The 25,976-nt window shown below is 38.0% G+C and overlaps 1 protein-coding gene across 1 annotated transcript in view; it reads right to left on the minus strand.

Annotated features, from left to right (window-relative positions):
- The window catches only part of ITSN1 (intersectin 1 (SH3 domain protein)), a gene marked incomplete at its 5' end in the record, with an annotated part of 51,322 nt that overhangs the window by 12,625 nt on the left and 12,721 nt on the right, over nt 1–25,976 (minus strand). Inside the window, 5 exons of the mRNA XM_008935108.1 lie at nt 8,226–8,417; nt 12,090–12,207; nt 14,788–14,909; nt 19,559–19,604; nt 24,790–24,956. Coding sequence (XP_008933356.1) covers nt 8,226–8,417; nt 12,090–12,207; nt 14,788–14,909; nt 19,559–19,604; nt 24,790–24,956 — 645 coding nt within the window. The remainder of the gene's footprint in view (nt 1–8,225; nt 8,418–12,089; nt 12,208–14,787; nt 14,910–19,558; nt 19,605–24,789; nt 24,957–25,976) is intronic.

The following is a 25,976-nucleotide window of genomic DNA, read 5'->3' on the forward strand; positions in this document are numbered from 1 at the left end:
TACTGTTTAATAAATGGCTGCTTTCAGAGCATTTCTGTAGTTATCATGTAAGTCAGAGGTCTAATAAATAGAACTAGTTCTCCCCATGCACTGTCAGCTTCATTGAAAGTGAACGAAGGTTTTAATTCTTTTTTCTCTAGGGACTGGGGAAGTTTACTGTTCAAAGATGCTGATGGTCTTGGTTTGATTTGTGGTTTCCAACCACTAACCTTTTAGAGGAAGCATTTAACATTTTGAATCATAATATATTTTAGTGGCTATCTTGACAGTCAGACAACTGAGATGTAAATTATCCTCTCTGAACTTCAACAGATGGTCTTCTTCTGAAAAGTAAATATTTGGGAAAACAGTTTGCTTCAATCTGAGCAGAACACGCAGGAGACACTTTTCTGATAAGGAGTTTTCTTCATGAGGTGCACAAGCACAAACATTTTTCTTGTCTCGGTAGTAAAAACACCATAGAAGAACTGGGTTCCTTTCCAAGTGGAGATGTCAGGCCATAGGGCTCTAGCTAGTTTTTCACGGATGCCAAAATACTGTGCAAAGTACTTTTATGAACACCTAAATTCCACTTGCAACTATAATAATATAATTCATTAATTCAGTTCACTAAAAAAGACTCCTGCTAGGAGCTTGAAAGCACCCTAGATATCAGACATTTTCACCAGCAGATGGGAAAGCTCTGCTGTGGGTCAAGTAGGAGACTTTACCTCAGTGTCAGGCTGGTTAATGTTTCTGACTTAAAGCACACAGATAGTCCTTCATGTATACAGCCACCCAGGTACTTAGAATCGGGCACTGGCATTTGTCTTTTCAGTTACTGAGTGCCTCATTCTTTCATATTTTCTCTTTGAATCCTTTGCTAGATTGTAGCTAACTCAGAAAAGAATGGGGAAATTACGATAGCAAACTTGGCATATATCCACAGTACTGTGAATACACAAATTTCTGCCCTTTAACTGAACAACCAGTACAACCCCAAGCAGAGGCATTTGCACACACTCACCAGACTGGTTCCTCTGCCTGAAATTACAGAACCAAGCATGCAAATGCTGCAAATAGAAATCCATGCTTTGACCTCATATCACCATAGGACCTGCAGGATTAAGGGCTTCTACGAATGTAAAAAGTAATTTTAAATATGATTCGAAGAAGTAAGTGTGTTGTCCCTTTTATGTGCAAAGTCAGCCCCGAAAAAATGGGTTTTACACGCTAACCACTAAGCTTGAAAGCAATGTTCAAGAGAGGCTGTTTTTTCCAAAGGAATGTTCTGCTGTGGAAGTTGCTGATCTACACACATGCGCACAACTTCTGATTTTTGCTAATTTGGGAAGATTTTCTAAACAACGTAACTGCCAGGTTTCACTGTAAACCTCCTGCTGGCCCAGTCCATAATGACAAGATCACAATAGACAGAAGGCTGTTCTATTCTGGGGAACCAGAAGTAGTAAAAAACTGTAGCAGTTTTCCTCCAAAACCTTAAGCAGGGGGGAACAGCACACCATGATAGCATTCCCCCACTCTAATTACAGCATTTCACCATTCAGTCTTCTGATCAGCTAGCTTCAGATGCAACCACCAATGTCCCATACATATCTTGTGGGATGGGCCTTGCACTGAGAGACTATCTCAAGCTTTTGCTGAGGACAGCACAGACCCTAGCGATCAGACTTCTCCATCTTAAGCTTCTGTGATGCTAAATCCCATTTCACAGCAATTCGCAATGATTTCAGCATGGTTCTCAACTGGAATTGTACGTCCATTTATTTTTAGAGCAGAGCATTTCCCTCGGAGATTGATGGAAGAAGCAAGTCTGCAAAGTCCCACTTGCAAAACATGAAGTGTTACTTTTTTTGCCACGAGCAGTCACCACCCGCGCATCCACCACCTCCTCCCCCTCCGTTTGGCACCAGTCAGCTGTTGTCAGGTGGAAGGGATTGCCTCTGCCAATCCACACCGGCCAAGCAACAGGCTCGAGGGTCTTCTTAACAATTTTGATTTTCCATATTTTTTTTTTTTTAAATAATTCTAGAACATGCCTGGGGTAGCCCTCAACAACATACACTTGTGATACACTACCACCACCTTCATTTTGCAATAGCAAAATCTTTCTGCATTGTTTTAGGTTAATAGCTTATTTTCTATGAAAAAAATGCTTTAGTGTTCAATCAAGGGATGGAGGGAACAAGAACAGGTGAGAAAGCTGGGAAGGAAGCCTAGTGCATCCTTTCAGAAAAAAAATGAACATGTCTACCAGTCTCTTTCCAGAATTTGCTTGGGGGCAAATTTGAGTGAGGGCAGACATGCATCTAAAATTATAAACTGGTAGAGCAATCTGACTCCTAGACTGGTTTATATCATTTCAAGTAACTTTAAATGTCACCTCTGAATTATAACTTAGGACCTATCTTGAGTACCTGACTACTTACTGTACAGTATAAGGACATCAGTTAAGAGCATCAGTCATGGATCCAAGCAGAAGAAACTACACAGTTCAATTTTATATTGCCTTCCTCAAAAATAAAAATGCTGTACAGGTACTTCACTTGGAATCAGAAATGCAGTAACTAAATGTAGCATTCTAAAAATTTAAACCTTCGAACAAACATTTTGTTATTTTTTCACTTTCTTGGCAGACTTCCAGCCATCATCTCTCCTGGCTTCAGATCTTCACCTCTCTACCCCTCTCCCCCCCACAAAAAAAAAAAAAAAAATTGAAGGGATCAAACCAGATTGACTGTAACACTCATCTGGATCCAGAAGTACTCCAACATATGAAACAACTCAGCAGAGAAAACTGCACTTAACAGAGATGACTGCAATAGAAAAAAAGATGAATCCAGCTTCAATGACCTAGGCCAGGGCACAGAAAACCTCTCTCAGTGACCCTGATTTGAGTCCAGCTCAGAGCAGCACTCGGCAAGCAGTGGCACCAGTTCACAGCTGCCCACTGGTTGGTGCTTGGCTGAGCTGGCAGCAGCAGATCAGCATTCTGTGAGGGATGGCTGGTTCCTGGACAGACGGAGCGCAGGAGCCAGGCACCGAGGGGCACGTAGGCACAGAGCTTCCTTCCTGCTGCTCGGGCCAGCTGCTGCTGTGGGGTCAGACTCAGAAAGGTTGGTAGGGCATGAAGGAACAAATTAGAAACTTGTGCTAGAGAATGGAGCCAAATCCTGTGATCAATGATTTCGTAGCACCACAAGACCACAGGGAACCCAAGGCCTTCTAAAAGCTCTACGCCCACTTGCTCTAGGACAGCTACCTCAGGAATAAACATCTTTCTACCTTTAGATACTAGCAGGTACCTTTCCCACGAAATGCTTAATTGAAACTATTCCACAAGACTGAACTTGTCCTAAAATCTGACTTCTTATTCTATGTTGCTCCACATGATTAACAGAAGTTACAGAAAAGTTACAGGTTTGATTCAAATTAGTTTCCAGCTCTCCACAGACATTGCAAGGTGGATTTTTATGCTGAGAAGGGGCACTACAGAGCTACTTTTTGGGTTTTATTGTTTTTGTTTTTTTTTTTAAAGAAGGTTCCAAATTCAGATGTGCAGAACAGGGAGGGGAATGAAACAGCTATAAAACTCGCTGCAACAAGCTATAGATACCTGTCGCATCTGTCAGAATTACATTTACACATACTAGTAAAGTTACTAGATTACGCCAGATTGTCAAGATAACTCTCACAATGTCTCCTCACATTGACAATAATTCAAAATGAATCCTTTTATTCATGGTAAAGTACTCCTCTGCAAGCTATCAAACAAGTACAAAAGCCTGTAAAGTCTACATGTGGGAAATGAAATCTTTGTGAAAATAATTTACATTTTAACTGCATCCAGGACAATCTTCTGAAAACGTTCTTTCAGGGCTAAGAATCAAAAGGTTCCCTAAGTGCTCTCTATTTAGCTAAGTAACAGCTTAATCCAGTTTTCTGTGTGCATGCACTTAGGTTGCAATTTAACTGATTAAATAATATTTGAGATATGCTGTCCCTTGATTTCCTGAAGCTGTCTAAAAATAAGTTTAAAATAAGCCATTTATTGTAATTATAAGAGGACTGCCTATAGGGAGCTATTTAACATGAAGTTCAATAGCTGGAGTCAATAATCACAAAGAACTAAAAAGAACTGCTCAAAAAAACAGAGAATAAAACCAGAACATGCAGTTATTTTGCTGCCTTGCAGGAAGATAACAACGGTAGCAGGTCATTTTAAAATGTGTTCAGTCAGCTCACAGGGTCTGAAACAGGTGCCACTGAAGCTCCAAAAGAATTGAGGTTTAAATTAAAACTAATTCTGAATATAAAACAAGGTCTTGTTAATAAATCTGTATTTCAGACTCTGAGCTGTCTTGGGCAGATTTAAAGTACTGGAGTTGATATTAACAAATTGCCTGAAAGAACATTCAATGGAATTCTTCCTCATCAGTTGAATAGAGAGGAAATTCTTCTCAAGGTAAACAGAAAAACTGTGAACAAAAACCCTGTCCCTACTTGGAATGGTCTTTAAATCCAGTCTCCTCTACATCCCTCAACTGACAGCTCCTGTACGGAGGGAAAAGGTACTTGGCACATGAAAGCTAATATAAAGAATGCATCCAACTGACTAGGCAGCAGTGAGACTGCTCTTCTTAATGTTACCTTAAGATACAAATAAAATTTAAAATCATCTGAATGGTTTCTTATTTTTGTGTGTCTAAGTCTCGTTTCAGCCTTGACTGGGATTCGTGTTGGCTTTGCAACCACAACACGAGTGCGGGCACGTTGCCATCACAGGAGGCCAGCGCTCTTTTGGAGGAGGTTTGCTTGCTGCAGTCTGGATCTGAGGCTTTGGGATGAGACCGTGTGCCTTAGGAGGTAAAAGAACTTTTCATATGAACCAGGAAGGGGGAGAGAGGGTCAAAACCGGATTGAGACACAACCCTGCAAACTATTCTTTTTGATGGAAATAATCCATTTTCTTTATTAAATAATTGCTTTCACACTCCCTTTCTTATAAATATATACATCTCTAAACAAAAAATCTTGTTCCTGGCTACTCAAGGGAAATCACTGATTATGAGGAAGATTAAACACTACCATGCCAAGTTACAGTAGTACACTTAAGATCTTTAATAATTGAGTAAATAAACACTATAGGTACTTCAACAATGTATGTCGATATAAGCCACAATGGTTTGAGTATCTTCGTCTAGGACATTTCCAACATGTTTTGAAGGTTTTGTGAGTTAACTACTCTGAACAAGAGACTGACTGATGAAGCTGTTGTTCTGTTGAGTGGTACATAGTACTATTCTGTCTGGGGAGCCCTGGCACAACATACACCAGTGTGCCTTCTGTGTGTCTACTAAGGGACTACTTCAGGCTGTTGCCTTCACTTCAGTGGAAAACTGACCCCAGGAACTTTTAGGGCACTGTGATTTTGGAAATTCTTCACGAGGCATCACTCTCAGCATTTTTAAGAAGCATGTTAGAAAACATGTAGCCTGCAATTGATTGTAACAGCTTTATTTTTCTTCTCACTTGAAGTAATGGGAAAAAAAAAAAAAAAAAAAAAAGGCGGCATCTTAATCTCCTATATCCAAAGTATTACCAATATTTCAATATATAGAGAAAGTATGTTTCTGGTCTGAAGCCATAAACCCCAAAATGTTCCTTAAGACAGATGTTTTTAGTCAAGTTATAAATCTTTCAAGACAACAGTTCATAATGGGAAAAATAGAGATATCCTTTCATTAAAATAACATTTTAATGCACAAAATATTGAGATAGTGGAGTAATATCTGGCTACATCATCCTCAGCAAGCAAAACAATGGGCACTGAAAATTACAAGTGTTATGTTCTGTTCAATTTCTGTTGTACCAGGCAGCATATTTTTCAGCAAGTGTCTATGACAGAGAAGATTTTTTTTTTTTTAATGGCAGAGAGGTGAAGGAAAAATTTTTGCATGTTAAATACTACCCTAAAAAGAAAGAAAATCTGTGCAATTGTGCATGTTTTGAGACTGGAGCTTCTGGCATGAAACACAGAGCCCAAGTCAATGTAAACCCATGGTAAAACAACAAAGAATACTTAATTCATCTACCAGTATAGCATCAAAAAATACCAACTGATTTGTAACATGTAGCATTGTAACCACTAGAACTGAGAAAGAAAGGTGCTAAAGGTGGCAGATAATTATGGTCGGTCTGAGCAATTATACTGATATAATATTCAAAGAAACAAGACAAGTGTCATTCTGAAATTCAACAGGTCGGCTTCAGGCTATTCTGGTGGCAAATTCATTACATGCACTAATGCCACTTGGTGAATTCCATGTGCACAGAGCAACAAGACAACAAAGACATCTTAGTCTATCTTTTATATGAAGAATTTAATTATCTATACATGTAACTAATTTTAAAGGCTGTATTACAGTTGTTAAAGCTGCAAGTTTTTATATATTTATATAATTTACATTCATATTGATGAAATACTGAAGTGCAATTGAATTAGGAGCTTCACTTGTTCTTTGCACCGCATGATGGGTCAGAAGGAGGGAGATGGGGTAGGATTAGAAATGCTAGAACACTGCCAGCATGAAATTTAGAAACAAATGGAATACATAAATCAGAACATAAGTAAATGGTAAAGTAATTAGTAGAACGGTTATATTGTGCTTGAGGCATTAGGAAGAGAGGGTGTCTGCACTGACAGCACCAGGCATTTCATCAAGAGCATGTAACTAATGCTGGAAAGACAAACATGGCTTAGCTACAGCACATCTACTACATAAATCTGACTGTAAGCTCCATTTAATATTAATTTGTATAAATTCCACAGTCTAGTTTAAAAAAATGTAAACATTGGAAATTAATTGCAGGGAGATATGTCTATACATTCTTTCTTGTCAGGAAAATGACTTGTTCAAAATGTGTTGTTCCATAGCCATAAGAAGGTAATAACAAGAAATCAAACTTCACATAACCAGGATGAAAATAAAGAAGTTAATTCTCAAATCCCACATGAATGTAGCATTCTATTGATATCTGATACGAAAATGCAAAGAACGAAACATCTGAGACAAACATAAACCAGAGTGTTTTCTAACTGTATGCAGCTACAAGTAATGTGCAAAATAACATAACTGGGATAACAACATTATGCAAGGTTAATATCTCTTGCACTGGAAGGAAGTTAATTTCTTCTCTCCACAATGTATTACACACTCAACAGAGAACACCTGATACATACAGTACAAGAACTACAACAAAATACCTATCTATAACTGGGCACATTTAAAGTTCCTTAAACTGATTTAACTCCTTCCGTTCTTTTGTAATAAAAAAAAAAAAGAAAAAAAAAGGACATATTGACAACACTGGACAAGTGAACAATAAAAAAGAAAGATACATAAAAGTCTCAAATTTATGGACATTTGGAACAATTTTAATAGCACATGCAGCATTCCTTGATAGTGGGTCTTTTTGCACAAACAAAATTGCAATGAAGAAATTTTATACGTTTCCTTTAAAAGGCTAAAATATATAAATTTTGAAATAATTTTAAAACTACTAAAAGCACCTGTGCAAAGGTGGAAAAATTAGTTTGGTAACTCTGAAAGCCACAAAAGGACCCACTATCCTCTGATTTTTTTTGTGTTTTTTTTTGTTTCATTTTAATTTTGTGTCTATATCTGTAGGTAATTAACTCAAACATTGCGATTACATGCAACTAATGTAAAATGAGGTAAACTGCTCTGCAGTGTGTTCTTCTACTCAGAAGGCAGTAGATGATCATGCTGGAAGCCACATGATCAAGGCTGCATCTCCCATCATCCCTCTGGGCAGTGATATGGGATAGTGGGTCTCTTTGAGGACTTTCAAGCCTGAGTGGGGGATGGACAACATATGATTCCTAGAAAAAGGAGGAAAACAACACATAAGCAAAACAAAACAATGAGCAAATTCAAGCTAGGAAAATGAGTCAGGCATGTAAACAGCATGGTGCAAAAATGATAAAGGGTCACATGCTACAAAGGGGATGGGAACTAAAAATAAAAGAAACACAAAATAAGGTTTGCATTACAGAAGGTCTTCAAAGAGACTTTGACAAGTGCAGCAGTGGTGAAACTTTTGAGTTCTGCAAACCACAGCAGAATCACAGCAATGCTGCATGTTTCATCTTAAAGTACTACACAAGTAATCACAGCATGGCAGCAGTGAGGGTCACTTACATTGCTGGCTTGGGTCCATGTCTGTTGTCAGCTTAACATAGTTGGATGGAAAGAGACCCACTTGTCCATTCACCTCCCCTTTCCACCAGTCTGGGTCTTCCTTGTTAAGGACGTTTATAATCTGGCCTTTATTGAACGCTAGCTCATCGTCATTCTGTGCAGTGTAGTCATACATGCCAATCACTTGGCACACTGTAAGACAAAAGAAGAGGTCTATGGCACTGGCAACGTTTCGGCAGAACACGAGCTATGCACACACCAGCTGCACGCCCTGCAGATGTCACAGGGTGGCTCCATGGCTCTACGCTCATCTGAATCCTGCCCCTCCTGAGCCCCTGCAACGGTGCTTAGCCCTCAACAAATTAGCTCCAGGTTACTGAAAAAAAGCCCCAGAGGACTTTCCCAGCGGCATTGCTCCCTCAGTCAGCTTTCTGAGGGGCCAGGATCACACTAGGGAAGGCAGAGTGCCACGGTGCAAAGTGAGAACAGTGTAATCTTGGCACTGTAGCCAAGATACTTTTGTTTGGGACTGCTCAACAGCAGGAGGAGATGGGAAAAAATTAAGGTTTCAGCAAAAAAGCCGAACACTTCAGGGATGGTAGCTTTCTGTTGACATTTCTCTTTTCCTTTATAAGTTTCCTCCCCCTCCAAAGCACAAAATTTGTTGTACATTTATAAAAATTTCATTTTGTAACCTCACCAACCTGTTCTGAGAAGTATCCTTTCCATCAGAACTGGTCAACAGACAGAAAAGTCTGGGAAACATTTTAAATTCCACTACCTGCAGTCTGAAAAAGGCATTCTTTTCTAATTCAGCACCTGACATGCTCAACACAGCTCTACAATTACAGAGAAAGCCAATGGTGATATCCTTACAGTAACACTGAGCTGTTAGGAAGACAAAGATCTTGGAAAGGATGAGAAAAAGAAAAAGCATCATAAGCCCATTTTAGCTGACCTTCTGGCACCACAGGACTGCTCCCAGCAGCCTATTTTCTGTTTCCTTAGTATGAAACTCATTAAAGCTGCCTGGTTCTCAGAAGACAGCTGTTTCAGTTCAATTATATACAGCAGTTTTCTTAATACTGTAAAGCAGGACTATTTACATATATAATTTCTTCTGCTTCTCTGATATTTTCTTTATGCCAAGTCACAGAGCTTCTGGTATGTCACCTTGAGACATAAGACTTCTAATCAGCCTTGCTGTCAGGTTCCCTCTATTATGCGAATCCTGAAACTTTCATTCTTGTGCTCAGCCAGCAACTTACTTGTCAAGTAGCTCCTCTTTCTTCAATTTCTATTTCAGAAATTATCCAACCTTTCTTTTTTAATTAATACTTTGTGTCTGTTAACAAAGACCATAATAAAACTGTAGCAGGACTCTGCATACGTTTCAATATTTATCTTTGTTACTTGCTAAACAAGGAAAAAAAAGGAAAAAAATTAAAAAGGGGCACTCACTGTCCTGTGTAACATCCAGCACATCAACTAACATTGATACATTTCACTGGCATACTGGAGATAAACCAGCATTTCTAGAGAATGTATATTATGGTGTACCTTGTTTTAGGCAGTTTTGTGCTAACACAGGTTCAAATTTGTGAGCTCTCACTTTTAAGATCTTCACCTCTCACTTTTAAGATCTGTGAATCTCTTTTATAGCATTCTTGTTACAGGCTTACAGGTTATTATTGACATTAAGAACAATAAAAAAATTAAGCTAGGCCATCCCTGAATACAATATGTAAATTAACACATTTGTAACCCATTCTAAAGTTAATTTCTTTCAAGAATTTTTCATTCAGATCATTCTCTTCTACTTCAAAGAACTGTATGAAATCTGGTGCTGCCTAACAGTATCACCAGAATATCTAAATAGTCCAGCGAGATCTCAAGCATCACCTTATACTTGGGGATGAAATTTAAGAGAACTTTTGAAGACATAGGACTCCTCAATTGAACCTGAAGCAGTGACCTCACCTTGATCTTATTTACACTTGGTCACAAAGCTTAGAATACACCTTAGTCCTATACAGGAAGCTCTTGCCATAGCCCCAGCAAGAACGTTCTTTACTTATTTTGAACTCCAAAAGCCATTGCTAAATACAGAAGCAAGCTACAGCCTAACTTCTCTGAGCTTCAGTGCTTTTCAGATATTTGCTTCCTTTTTAGAAAGATTGTCTATTGATTAATACTAGTCCTATTGCAACAGCAGGTTCTCATAGAATACTCATGATCAATACAATCTATGATGTTGCTTTTCTTGAGATAAGCAGAATGGTTGAAACATATTTCCCACTATTCCTATATTGTGAACTTCCTTAGCCTGACTAGCTTCAAGCAGCAGTAACAGTTCTTTTCATTTCTCAACACCAGGAAGGATGTGTTTGTGACAGAAGCTTGGAAGGGAACACACATAAAGCAGTCAGAAATTAAGAAAACCTCAAAGTATGAAGCAAAAGTGCCCATGCAACAGAATTTAAAAAATATGCTGTTGAAGTCATGCAGTTCGCATTACAGAATGGCAGATGTTGAGCATATACATTAAAAAAAAAAAAAAAAAGACAAAAGAAACAGGTTTTGATGATACTAGTTGCTCCCGGATATAGCTTCTCCTCTACCTCCAAACCTCAGACAGTAATGGCAGACTCACGGACCCTTCCTAATGCACCACCTCAGGCATTTTTCAGCCTTTGCAGATACTTTTCTTTAGGCTTTCCATGTTTTTTACTACAGTAAGTCTCCTCACTAACAAAATTCCACTATGAAGATGCTTCTCAAGCATTAACCTCTTACATAAACCACACAGTTAGTGAGGTCATCTATCATAATGGAAAGATAAGATTCTTATTCCATCCTCCAAAACAAAAGGTCTGCAACAAAGTTGAATTTGACAGAAATTAATGTAATTAAGATTTTTATGTTCTGCAGACGATGAAAAAAGTGCTAAAAAGTTATTCTGTAAAAGTTTTATCAGCATGTGTGAAAAATCAAACTGAAATAAGTAAAACAAAACAAAATAAAATCCCATCACTTTTCATTTAGAAACATTTATTTCATTTTAATGATAGTCAAAAATTGGCCGGGGGAAGCAGCAAGCTTTTGCCCCCTGCCACCCTAAACTAAATCCAAGTAGATGATAGATAACCACAACAAGTCTTTTGGGTGGTTTATGGAAGAAAATACATCCATTCTACATGTTTTTGATTGACAAGAATCCTGTTCAGTTAGTACTATACCAACTCACAAGCCCCAAATGGTTCAAGGCTGAAACAGTGACAGGGAATGAACTTTTTGTTCTCAGCCTTCTGCCTGCCTTTATACCTTACAGTAGACTGACAGGACTGTCTGGTATTGCCTGTGGTGGACCTAAAACAACTAGTTTAAAAAATATAATGGTCTAATGTTATTGTGTCCTTTCATAAACTTTAAAGTAAGCAGCTATACAGGACAAAAAAACTACATCCTCATTGTTTTCTCACTCTCCACCTTAAAAAAAAGGTTCTGAATGAAACGTGCTTCAACTGTTAAGCTCATTGAGCATCCTCAATCTTTAGAATCTCCTTTACTACAACTCTTCTAAAGAAACAGGACTGATAATTGGAACGCTTTACTCTAAGATGTAATGCCACCGATGGCTTTTTAGCACTCTACAGTTCATACCCAACCACCACATAAATATACCAACCAATCACACATTTTTCTCATTTAAAAGAAAAATAAAAAAAATGAAGAGTGTAACCAAAGTGACTAGGATAGCATATACTAAATATCCTATTGAATATCTGTAACTATTTTTACAAGTCCTATTGTAAATGACACTCATTACAAAAGCAACTTTGTCAAAGCAACTGCATCGCTTACCTGAAGGTAATGCTGTTGATTTAGGTAGCTCAGTTGGTGTAGTTTTACTGGTACCAGGGCTCAGAAGTTTCACATAATTAGCAGGGAACCATCCGATCTGCCGTTTCTTCCCTCGTGCCTAGTGAAAAAACAATTCTTTTATGAGGATTAAGCACATCCATAGATCCAACTTGCCACCGTAATGCAGCCAGTATTTTAACTGCTTGCAATCACACAAACTATTTTAGAATAAGAACAGTGCATGTTATAAGGAAAATGTCAGCTATTTTTGTGGAAATAGTGTAGTAGTATGATACTTGTATTACAAGAAATAAGGTTGTATAATATCTAAATAGCACTTTATAGTACCTAAACAGTAGTTACTACTAATTTGAGTGATTTTTCACTTAACAGTGTTCCTGCTTTGTGTGCTTTAGCATTAATTCTACAGTCCTGATTCTTCAGAAAGATTTCTCCTGATTCTGTTTACACCATAACTCTAGAATATCAGGCTAATTATTGCATTGAGTGGCAGCATTTAAATGATTTTTCATTATGCAAAGAATTGCATTAGATATCTAGATACGATTAAGAAAATAGATACCTAGTAGAGATTAAGAATCCAAATTAGATACTATTTCTTTAGAAGAAAAAAGGTAAGCTTTTTAATAGCTTCTCCTGCCTAAACAGCAGACATAGTATAAACGTATGTCACATTAACCAAGTGCTAGAAGAACAGCAAAACATTATGGCAAGAAAAAAAAATGGGTAAACTTCATATTCAGATACAAAATGCCAAAGCCAGATCCCAATCAAACAAAAAATTAAGCTTTGGCAACTTCAAATACATATGGATAGCCACTGTCTAAATGCTCCTAATGAACATATGCTAAGGTTTTGGAAAGTATACTGGAAGTTCTCATGCCTAAGGTCATCAGAGAACACCAGTATGAAAATGTGGTGCACATGTACTGGTGTGTGTGTGGTTGGGGTGTGTGTGTGGTGTGCTGAGAGAGCCCCAGGTTACCACCATACACCCCCCTACAGCAGCACTCTGCCATCCCCAATGCAGCTACAGCAAGTCATTGTCAGAGACAGGACAGTGGGACACAGGAACTGCAGGGCCAAGCCAGGGTGACGGAGTTTGTGTTACCAAAGCAGGACAGAAATCCGATAGAAACTGCATCCTGTTATCCCACCAAGTGCGTTGTTCATGCAAACAAAACCAGAAGAAAAATCCTTGCTTTGAATCAAATCTCAGCTTTTAAATCTGTGCTAAGAATTACTTTAACTATTTATTCTCTTCCTGTGTTTTTAGAATAAGGCTGGAATTTGGGTCATGTAGAATTTTGCCTTCAAAACCAAAACAGATGTTAATTTTAGTGACAAAAGGCATCTAACATACACTAACTACTTCCTTTCCTCTTTGTCTTTACTGAAACTCTAAAGTGTATCTAGATCATTCATTTTAAGATATTCTGGCAGACTGCATTAAACCTGGTAATTTAATGCTTAATCCATTTGCTTTATCATCAAAATTTACGTGAAGCTGAAACTGAACTGCACAAACATTTCTAAAAAAATCTGTCACTTTGAAATTAAACGCATAAAGACAAGTCAACATTAGTGCCCTTCTCCAATCTTGTCATCATTTCACTGCTTTGGGGGCAGGTTCCTGCTTTTAGCTTTAATCCGTTCCTCAATCCATGTCACCAAACTGCTGCATTAGCCCTTGTACTCATCTAACAAAGGACAAGACCTAGTATTACAGTGTTGGAACAGGAGAATGAAAAGAATAAGTAGGGGATTGCTAATGAATTAAAAAAACCAACTTGTAAAACCATATACAAGACAGGACGGTATCCAAAGCTACATGAGTAGTTACACAATCAAAAAATTAATTAAAAAAATAATCCTCAAATTAGCTATTAAGTGGTAATTGTGACAGCTCTTGCCCAGTGAAGTTTATTTGCTATCTTAAAATACATTCCATAATGAGACTCTTTAAAGCTACAAGTCAAGAACAACACAAAGGCCAATGAAAATGAAAGCCAAAGCAAACCTGGAAGAGGATTTCTCCACAAAAGATAAAAAAATATTATCAGGTAGGTGATAGGCAGGTAGTAACATGGAAAAAATATTTGAGTGAGTTAGAGCACCAGCATTGCAAAAATAAATTACATTCTTTCAAGTAATATTCCCTGTTAAAAAACCAAACCCAACCAAAACTTCATTCTGGAGTTCAAAAACTTCAGTACTGGAGGAGAGGGGGAAGAGCTTGGCCACTGAAAGTCATTGAGAATCAGCGTTTCCAAATTGTCAAATTCTACTCAAAAAAAACCCCACCTTAAAAGATTTTATTATCTTTTAATACGGCATTAAAGCTCTCTCCCATGTGCTGCTTGCACCAGAAACCATTCTTTTTCACTCTTCTCCATTAAACTAAGTGGTAGCTGGCTTTGATTTGTGACAAGGGTAACCCTGACCTACAACAAGGCACGATGGCTTCCTCCTGTTGTCCTCCAAAGTTACTTTAAGTTCAAGGAATTGGAATGTATGTGTATTTTTGTAAAGGCATTTTACTTATGAATGCTTAATTGCAAAACATTTTCAAAACTATTTATAATTGATGCATTCATCATTTTGAACTATTAAAAATTACAATTTTCTTTTAACATAGAATTTTATTTAAAAAACAAAACAAAACCCAGTAACTAACTTGGAGCTCTCCTTCCCACCAGCCACCTGGATTCTTCTTTCTGATAAGAATCAACTGACCAGGAGCAAGAGTAAGCTGTTCTGGACCCGTTGCTGTGTAAGAGGCAATAACTTGGGCAATTTCTGTCAAAGCAGGGGGATAAAAAAAAAAAAAAGTTAATTTAGAAGAACCTGAACACATTTTATACAACATTAACTCTGCTATTATATCCATATATCCATTTTGTATTTCCTTCCATAAAATTGTTATGTATTTATCTAGTTTTATGAAAAATTTATGGTAATTATAAAACAGATCAGAAGTTCATAGCACTACAGCAATAAAACAGATGTGCAGCAGCTCTATGGCTAAGATATAAAAAGATACTTGAAATAGAGAAGAATAATGACCATCATTAGAGCTATATGGCTCTTAAAAGTGTCAATACTATTTTCCAATGAATACAGCTGGACAAAGCTCCCTAGAAAAAGGAGATATATGTTGATGACAATATAATGAAGAAATTGCAGTAACAGAAGTGCAAACTAATGAAGGCCTGCAGAAAATTTTTCACCACTGGACCAGACAAAAAAAAAGGAAAGTTTTTAAAATGTAACAAACAGGATTTATATTTAAATACTTATTCCATGAGCATCAATATAAAAGTGGTGCCCTATTTGATCACCTAACCAGCAAGAATCTGACAGAGAACCGTGAGCTCACAATTTTCTCCCTGTTACTTTAGCCAAAGCAGACAATGAAGTTTACTCCATTTTACAGCAGTGGTACAAAGACAGATTATAACTTACTCACCACAAAGTCTGTCAGGGTTAGCCCATTTTTGGAACCAATTTGAAATGACAGGAGCTCATAAGTGGCTGTAAGTATTTTGATGTCCTGCTGAGAGCTTTTAAGTCAGGTTTAGCATATCATCAAACCATGTTTAGGGTGATGGAGAACATATTTAATACTACAGTAACTGGAAACCTTTCATAAGTAAAAGATGGCAGACTTGGAAACTTTTTACTTTTGGTAAGCTAAACCTTTTAGGCTGCTACATTTACATAGTCCCTTTATAGGCATGAGTTAAAGGGAATCTGTGGGGCAATTTTTTTTTGCCTTCTTTAGTTGTAAATCGGCACAAAAGTAGTGTTGTTGCTGATGAAAACAGTTTAGGATACCCGTACACAGTCATTCATCACTTAAGTATACTTCTCAACAACATGACCGTGGGGTTGTGGGTTTTTGGGAGGATGGGAAATTTAGTTTTTCAGTTTTATGAAAAACCTTTCCTGGAACAGTAAATTCTGACCCTGTGTTTAAGACAAAGGAGGTTTTTATTTGGCAATGTATCAAACAAAATAGGGGACCATCAAACAGGCCATGTGAGTTTGACTGGTTATGGTTGTGTCTAAGATCATCCTAGAACAAGCCCACAGCAGAGCTGGTAGTATAAGATCACAGAAAAGTGACTCAACTGCTTCAGTGCAAAGACACCCAGCATAATTTAAAACCTCAGCAATTATCTGATCACAGGTCAATACACTACTTGATATTTCACCTTTTATTTCAAAATCTGGGAAAAAAAAATCTGTATCAGTTATTTTCACATATGATTACTGTTTGCAAATATTTTCAATCTTGTGCACTCTAAAAAGCTGTCACTGGAAGACTAAGCAGAAAAAGGTCACACCTGCCATCAGTTTGCCCCTTTCTAAAGCAACAGAAGGGAATGTGACAGTGAGTGTGAGGTGGACTAGCAGTCAACACAGCAAAGACAGCAAAAGGGAATGAGGCTAAAGGGAGCAAGTGCACAGAAGTGGTCTCCAGCTTCTCGTGGGCAGAAAGTAGCACACTGCTGGGCACCGTCCTACTTGGCCCTCTCTGTCAACAAGTGCCAAACTTCCTGCAGCCAAGAGAAACAGCCAAGGCACTCAGGAGCAACACATCACCCACAGGCTGGGACAGGAGGGGGGAGTCTGCTGGCATGACAGAGAAAGGGAGCAATCATTCAAAAGGCAGTTGTAGGCAGAGGAAACCACAAAGCCAACTCCCTTGAAACAGAGGGAGGTTTTGTTGCAGGAAAGAAAGCACAAGGCGATTTGAAGACCGCCAGGAAAACAATCAGATGGTTTACTTAACATTCAGAAAAAAAGCATGATTAGGGGAATTAAAAGTGGTCAGAGAAGCACTCAAGTTATAAGTGGATAACATAAGGAGGATGAAGAAGCAGAGATATGAGAAGCAGCCTGAGGTCACAGCGAACGATGACACACGCAGAATTAACTACAGCAGAACCTCCCTCACGGTAACCCAAAGAAGGGAGAGGCAGGCGCACAGAGCGGGAACCAAAGAGGTGATGAAAAAGCCAGCAGCTGATAGGCAGAAAGATGCTTTAAACCCGGATTTGGAACTAGGCAGCACACAAAATGTGAAAGCAGATGACAGAAGAAGGAATTTCTAAATGAAATACAGGAGGTGATGACAGGTGAGCAGAAAGGTTTACACAGAGAAAAGGCGGCAGCAGCAGCATCTGCCCTGTACGAAGGCAAAGCCAGCAAGCTATTTGACAGCAAACATGGCTGTACTGCTAGGGAGTCTGCAAGCTCCCTGCATCTGCAGGTTCTTCCACAGAATCACATTCATTCCTCCACCCTAGAGGCATTCAGGAGTCAAAATGAAAACAAACAAACAAATTAACTGGGGGAGTTGGACAACATTTCTATTTTTCTTTTAATTTTTTTTTAAGTCAGGCAAAACACCTCTTCATTACCATGGCAATTATAATATTCAGTATATCATACTGAAAGAGGAAAAAAGTCTTATACCTTGCATCTCATTTTTATCTGCAATGAGGTGATACAAGGCTCCAAGTATCAGACACCCTCTTTAACCAACCAGCAGCATAAAAAACTTTTACTGCGGCCTGTGTGTTAAATAGCTCACAAAATGAATTACAAGTTTAACATTCAGCACTGGCATGTGTACAGAGAAACAGCAAGTTAGAGAAAACAACTCAGCAAAAAAAGTTAAAAAGGCAAAAAAAGAAACAAACAAAAAAACCCCCCGCCCCAGAAATAGCTTTCCTTCCAGGAAGGACTTAAATTTTGAGTTACTAAGAAAAGATCTAATTCAGTTACAGTCCAGGGCAAAAAATGTGGCCTCTGCTAAAACAGGTACATATAGGGGGATAAAAAAATATCCTTCTCACAGATATAATTGTCCTCATATTGCTGCTTAAATTTGCAGAGAGCAGTTTCTTTTCCCTTGCCGTCCAAAACACACTGCTACCAACTCCCACCCACTTCTCCTGCTGCTTCTAGAATAAACAGGAATATTTCATCTTGTTCATTAGCATGTCGTTTATATTGGCTGAGCACTCGCAGCTCATTTATTGCAAAACCATCCATGAATCTCCTTGCTGAAAAACAGGAAGGACTGTTCCCAAACTGTTCTTAAACTCTGAAAGATTCTGAACACAGCTTTTCTCAACAACCCCCCAAGTTTCCACTGAAAGTTTGAAACCAGGAGACCAGCAATTATAAGACTGATACTCTAAGCTGAAGTCCTGCCATTCACCACCCTCCCATGGATGGAAAATACAGCAAGCCCTATAAATATCTTCTCATTGTTCCTACCAAGTATCACTTCTAGAGGTTTTCCAGATCTCTGTTCTTGTCTGCCTCTCTCGAGCTTCGTATCTGTTAACATAACTATTTTTAATCATGCAAGTGGGCATTAGAAAAGGCAGGAGTAGTTTACTTTCAAACTCTTCTTTCCATAGACGGAGCAGTAGGGTTTGACAAGAGCAGCCCATTGCTCCTCTGTCAAGGTAAAATAAGCCAAATGAAGTTGGGGCTGCTCCTCTTACACAGGGAACCAGTTCAAGGAGACAGCAAAACCTCTTCCCCACAAAACAAATCATGCATATGCATGTGTATGTGTATGTGTATGGAATTAAGGCAAGATTTGGCAGATGACAACCTTAAACCACCTCACCATGCAACTGAATAAGCCTCAGAGGAAAGGACAGCACAGAAGCACGGAGCATCCCCTATTTAGTTTAGTTCAGCTCAACACAAAGTGATCTTTTTGGTACAAAAGGAAATAAATACAAATAAATCAATTTTTAAAAGAGGTATCTTCTGGAAGGTTTACAAATGCCTGCCAATGGCAGAGAAAGCACTTTTCTAATGGTCTTTGGAAGCACAATGGCTGTTTGGAAGGACAGCCCCCACCACCTCAAGAGCCAAGGGACCTCCTTCTAGCCAAGAAAGTAACCTGCAACATGACCCTCTACAATACCAGCAGGCTTGGCAGGCAATAAGCTACGCAGCATGGATATGAGGTTACGTGCTCTCGGAAATGAGAAGCAGGCACAAGAGCTCATAGAGCCTATGTATGTATACCATACTGTGGAGCATTCTGGGCAAAATGCTGTAAAACCACAGGGAAGAATGTGTACTCCTATTTTCAGAAGCCCTGGTACACTTGGGCTTTTTGTAAGCTTCCATTGTTCTGTTCAGCAATCTGTCTTGAAGGGTAACATTAATTTTTAAGCCAAGGAGATTTTTATTCTCTAGCTACATGATATTTAGTGATCGATACATGCTAAATGGAATGATTGACAGGTTATTCATTATTTTATTATAGACAACAGTATTGATCAGGGCAAATTACTAGAAAACAACCAAGAGCAAACATAATTTTTTTTTATGAAAAAAAGTTTTGTTCTCATGGAACTTAAGTACTTAAGAACAGATATAAGGTGCTGTCACAACATATGACTCACCAGGTTTCTTCCCTAAACTTCCTGTTTTTCCAGCTGCTCCAGAAGCCTTGAAATAGAAAGTAAGATGTAAGTGTAGCACTCATATTTATTTCTCCAGTATATGAAAATGACTTGCTATGCTTCACTTTATCATACTGAACAACCGTGTAAGTAAAAAAAAACTCTTACAGGAAGATTCTATTCTTATAGAAACCCTTTAATATTTTAGATGGTAACTAATATATAGGAATAAGTATCAAACATCATAAGTAAGTGGATAAGTAACTATATAAATTTGCAGACTTCTTCCCTGAACTTTTCTTTCGTTCATGGACTGCAAATACGAATGGAATTCCAAATTACATAGCATTTTAATTGTAAATCTGCACATTAACAGAAGGTGAATTCTGTCATGTTGACTTAAAACAACAACAGTAGTTTTCAACTCTACAAACAGCTGGATTGCAAACATGCCTAAAAAACAAACTGGACATAATTATTTCAGTATTGCTCATATTATGTTCCCAAATTTCTCATATGGCACATTAGCATAGTTGGGGTAGTCACTGCATCTTCAAGACGAGTCATCTGAACTTTGTATGTGATGTGTTGCAGTAATAAAGGTCCCACCAACATTTCTGTGCCCATGTGAGAGCACAGGACACTGAATACAAAGGTGCTATCTATTTGTGGCTATTTACTCTCAGACCTAGATGGGGTGAAATGAAGGATGAATATCATCACCCAGGCCAAGAGATTTGCAAGAAGTGCATTTGAACAAGCATAAGAAATCCAGCAAGCAGTGAAATCACTTCAGTTATGTATAGGAAAACAGTGATATTGCAAGATGTAATTTAACATGAAAAGCTTTCATAATACACAAACTCGGATTTCTATTCTTGAAAAAACAAAACAAAACAAACACCTTTTCCTTTGATGACACTGGTTATTTGGGAAGTGTTACTGTTATTTATTTAAATGCACAGGTCTAATGATATACATGCAATTAAAATATTCAAAACAGTGTGCGGTCTCAACTCTGCCCCTTGCATGCCTCCCTTCTTCAGTCAACTGCAAACCCTTCCTGTCACCATCCCCCTCTAGGACAGCTTCCCCTTGCCCCCTAAATAATCCCTCCAGTTTCTTCCCAGTACATCGCCAGTCCTATCTTCTGAAGTAAAAAGGTTTGACATGGACACCAGTAACAAAACGTATCTAAACTGTACTTTGGTCAGAAATGGTGAATAACTGTAAACAGCCTCCTGCCTTCAAGCAAGGCTCACAATACTTTCACCCCCTCAACTTCTCCTTTAGGATCCTCCTTACAAACTTGGAGCCTACATCAAGTGATCTGAAGGTTTTCACAGAATCCTAATTCCTCTATGAGGAAGAACAGTTTAATCCTTAATATTCTCCATGTTAACTTGATGCATTGAAAACTTGGGGATTCTGGCAGAAACTAATGTAAGGAGTAAATAAAAGACTAGTTAAATGACTGAGAGAACAGGGCCATTTCAAAAATGTGTCTTGGTTTTGACTGCCTGTGTAAAATAGATTAGATAGATCTGTCTTGACACTCCTCCAAGACATGCATATTTTTAACATCTTCCAGGAAAGCTACCAGAGAAGCCTGATCTTCCAGACTGAACTACAGCACCTCAAAACACTGGATCAGTCAAGCCAAACCCATCTAATAATGGCAGAAAACCCAGTAAAGTTGGCATTGCCTATCAAGCTGTAACTGGTATTGGAAGGTAACAGTGAGGACGGGAAGAATTTCTATTTATTTATTTAATTTGGCTCCAAAGCATCTTACATACATCTGGTACACCATATTTCTCCTTGACATTTTGCAACTTAAATTTTGGGAAGGAGTGTGGAAAGCATATGGAGTTAAATGATATGTGGACATTGCTGTCTGATTGCTACTTTCTTGTCACTATAGTTACTGATACTTTCTACAAGGCCAGCAAATCTTCACTTCTCTATATTTCTGCCTTTCTCTTCAGTTCTCCCCCTTTCTCTACAACTACTGTGATCTATAGGAACAAAAAAAAAAGTGAAATAAGAAAGCATCACACAGAGATCAGATACAAAGACTGGGTTTAGGTCAGGAGACAAGGAGATGATGGTCCAGACAGTGACTGCAAGTCCACTGACAGTCCCAAGTAGGCCAGATTAAAAGGGGCGGAAGTAAAGGTGACAATTGCCACTGATATGCTAATACCAGGAATTAATTCTGCTTCAAAAAGTGTTTTTGACAGAAAAACACCCTCCCCCATCCTCAATAAAGAATAACTGTTTGGATCTTCAGAGAACACACTTCTTCAAAATATCACTTAGTGTCCATGTTGCCAGATTAGGAGCACAGGGATGGATAAAACAGGCTGAGACATCGTATCTTTACAGTTAACTGATAAACATATAGACATTATTTTAAGAGAGAAGCTTCAAAAACACTTTGACCAGAATGAGTCTGAATTCTGCTTGAGGAATACTTGGTAAGAAAGCAGAAGAAACACATACAAAAGTCCTCCAGTACATCAATAAATAACTAAATTAACAAATAATGCATTTAAGACTGCTTCCCAACTTCTGGCCCAGGCGGCAGATGGAGAATTATTTTTTATTCTTCTGTTGAAAGAAATACAGTGGAGAGGACACACTCCATTTTATTTGCTTCTTGCACAACTCAGACACTAGCTGCATTTGAGGATACTTTCTGACAAGTGATAATAAAGTCACTTGAAACAGTCGAGCAGAACTTGCTTTGTCGATCTGACACAGCAGTAGACTCACCAAGTGTGTCGTACAGCAAGGCCCTTGGATTAAATACATTCAGACATTATTTTCAGAATATTTATGCAGTTTCGGAACTAGAGGCATCTAATTTTTTGTGTTTCTAAGTCCACCATATGAGCTTCATACTTTATGCAGAGGTAATTATCACCAGTCTCAAGAAAGGGTAGAATAAAAACTTGTTACAGATCTGTAACCATCTACCTCAGTCTAATGAAAACTCTTGAGAATGGACCACGGACCAGTGTCACTGTTTATGTGAAGAACAAAGACTTCACTCTGTTAATAAGCTGAAACTTAAGGACCAGGAAATAGTTTAATTTAGCAGCTTGAGGTGAATGGGTAGTCTGAGACTAGGTACAGAAGAACAGATTAAAAATAATTTCTTGTGATGTATAAGCTATTGATACTTTGAAGTTTATAACCGTTTCTACAAGCTCTGTGCTTGCTGTTGAAAGATCAGCACTGTCTTACTTTTTCTTCAGGCCTAAGTCAATAGAGCAGAACACATTACATTAGTTTACTCTTTTAGTAACATTTTCCACAATCAGCCAGCTGTCCAAGCACAGCGGCACATCTGAAAGTTAACAGGCAGCTGCTATTGTGAAATCCTTGTAAAAACTGGCTCTGTGAACAAGCTGAATAGCAAAACACTGTACGTGTAATGGCAATTATCCACTTGGAACAAGAAATATGTCCTGCGGGGCGTATGAATCACTTTATGAAAATAAGCATCCCAGATACCAAGATCTCCATGACCACTGTGCTTTTTCCTCCCTCTCTCATCAAGATTTTGTAGGAAGATGTGACTTTCACCAGCAAAAAGGGCAGTTGGAGCACATTTTAATGAACTGCACTTAGCTGTTTCAGTCCCAGACAAGTGGAGATCAGACAAACATCAAAATGACCTCTCCAATAAAAATAGTTTTCAATATTAAATGTCTATTTCTGAGTTCTCAGCAAGGAAGACTTGCCACTATGTGTGTCTGTCTCTCACCAGATGGGACAAGCACTGAGTCCAAAATGCAGACAAAAGGCAGCTCTGCACATGCAAATATAAATTCCCAGGTTCTGAGATTAAACTCTGGTGAGAATATTTTAAGGGAAAACCAAAACCATTCCTTCACAAAAGTTCAAAGGAAACTTAACATTAATTAAAAAGAACGTAGCTGAGGTTAAGTAACCTATTAGCAACTAGGACTACCTACCTGTGAAACAGGCCTCCCTGCGAGGCCTCACAGCCTCCTCCTTCACTGGCAGGAGACTGACAGTGCAAGTCCCCACTCATCAACTACAGCATGAATTTACGGGTAATGTGAAGAGATTAGGGTATGGTTTCACTATCACAAGACACTCCATAGTCTAGGCAGATATCTCTACACTTAATCTATCTCAAGGGACAAGCCACCATTTTTCTATGCATGTGAAGAATTACTGGCAGGGCTGAACTAGGAAGCACATCATGGACTGCAAAGAGAAGTGCTTTGCATAACCAGGTAAATTCCCTGATATAAACTCACAAACACCTCTGCTGCCACAACTGAGGAGATGTTGCACCACTGAGAGGAGACTCAAGCTGCTAAACTTGGGGAGAGAGATTTCAGAATTTCTTGTCCGGACTCTGAGTTCTGTTGTCAGGATGTTATTGAAATTTCTCTACCTAGAAATTTCTACGTCTAGAAATTTATTATACAAAGGTTTTCTACAACTGTATATTTCACTGCAGGCTTTATGCTTTGGCTTTTCCACAAACCAAAATTATTTTAAGGTGTGACTTTGCTCAAGCTCTATATCACACACACAGTCTTTCACTGAGTTTTGTCATGTACACACAGAATTCAAGAGTTGTGAAAAAAGCCTTTCCACCTAGATTTCTAAAAATACAATAATTTTTTACTTACTCACCTACTTAAAAAACCCTATTATTCTTAGAGACCTAAACAAGATTATTGGATTATTCCAGGACAAAAATCGGTGAAACAGAGTTCAGTAAAGAACTTTCAAATAAGTATAGTATTTAGTTAAGTTTTGTTGCAAAATTTGTTGCCCTTGATTGCAAGAAAATTATAGGGAGAAAAAAAAAGATAACAGACTGAAATATTACTCTCTACATATTTTATTTTTTTTAATAATGGCATTAAGACACAACTCAGTCATTAAATACTTATCTGGGTAAGAAAGTAGTCATAGCTATTCTGATTTGTCTCTACAAAACTGCCAAGCTAACTATTAACATATACAAGATTCACTTTAAAATACGATCCACAAATTTATGTATGATATACTGTTGTAAAATGCAACTATTATTGTTTTCCCTTTTCAATCTCACATTCAGTAAAACTGCTAAATACTTTTTCTTCCCTTATGATTCACTGGCTTGTAACGATCACTATAATACCAAATAAAACATACCTCCCCCAGCTCAATTTCATAACATTTCAATAGGTCTCTACCTCGGAATCTTTGAGTCTCACATAATTAGATGGGAAAACTCCTGATTTATCACCCAGTGTTCCTGTCCACCAGTCGCCATCTTTCTTTGTCACAAGAATCATATCACCTTGTTGAAAAGTTAGGTCTCCTTGTTCAGAACTCTCATAAGTATACATAGCAATGTACTCTGCAAGAGGGAAATAAATTCAGAACACGGGAAAACACTTGACAAACTGCTCAATTATAATTTGCAAAAAACTAACTTCTATAATGTAGTCTATCCATGGGTTAGACAGAAGACAAATTTATTAATTATTATTCATAGAAACCTCAAAATTTAATGCATAAAATTATATATATCAGAACTAAATACAATTCATCATCAAAAGGCTTCTTCTGAGGCTTTTTTTTTTAAAAATAATCTGCTACTATAATTACAATTTATACACATTATTAACTTATATCATAAACTACTCTGAAAATGTGTTTCCCAGTGGTTTCTCCGTTGTGCTGATAACTGGAATTTTTAGTCTTGGGAGTACAAAGTCTCAGTATCTAAATGTGTGAAGATAGTCTTAATTTTCTTCATTTTACATATGCTCTTTGGCTCTCATGTACAATGAATTCTTTCATTACTTGAAGCTTTGCATAAAGGGCCCACATCTCGTTGCATTTTACGCAACAGATGGCTGGGAAATGTTAAAACAAAGCCTGAATGTGTTCTGTGTTGTTAGAACACATCCAACTCCTTAGTATTCAAGTGCAAAACCACTCAAGTAGACTGATGTTGAGAAGTGCAATTCATAATTCAATCACAGAACTACATGAAAAACTTTGACATAAATGCTTACAAAGAAGAGTCTCAGACAATTCAGTAACATTTTCTATACAATTTGATAACCGTGTTATTTAACTGAGCATTATTAGACTTTACATGGGCATAAAACAGATTTCTGATGATTATATCCTCTGCTTCTAGGACCAGCTCTGGATCTAGGAGCAGTTCATAATAATTCAGGAAGACTTTCATGCATATGTAACAAAATAATTCAAGTATTCCATTTCAGCTGGTGACTGCTCTATTCTCTTGAACACTAAATCTGACCAAAAAGTTTAGCTCAGGGAAATTCAGCAAGAACTCAAACCACAATTACTATCCTTAATGAAAGCTAAGACATGGTTTGTCTAACAACTGCTGCTGAAGAAC

Source organism: Merops nubicus, unplaced genomic scaffold, assembly GCF_000691845.1.
Source record: "Merops nubicus isolate BGI_N331 unplaced genomic scaffold, ASM69184v1 scaffold40272, whole genome shotgun sequence".
NCBI classification, from domain to species: Eukaryota; Metazoa; Chordata; class Aves; order Coraciiformes; family Meropidae; genus Merops; species Merops nubicus.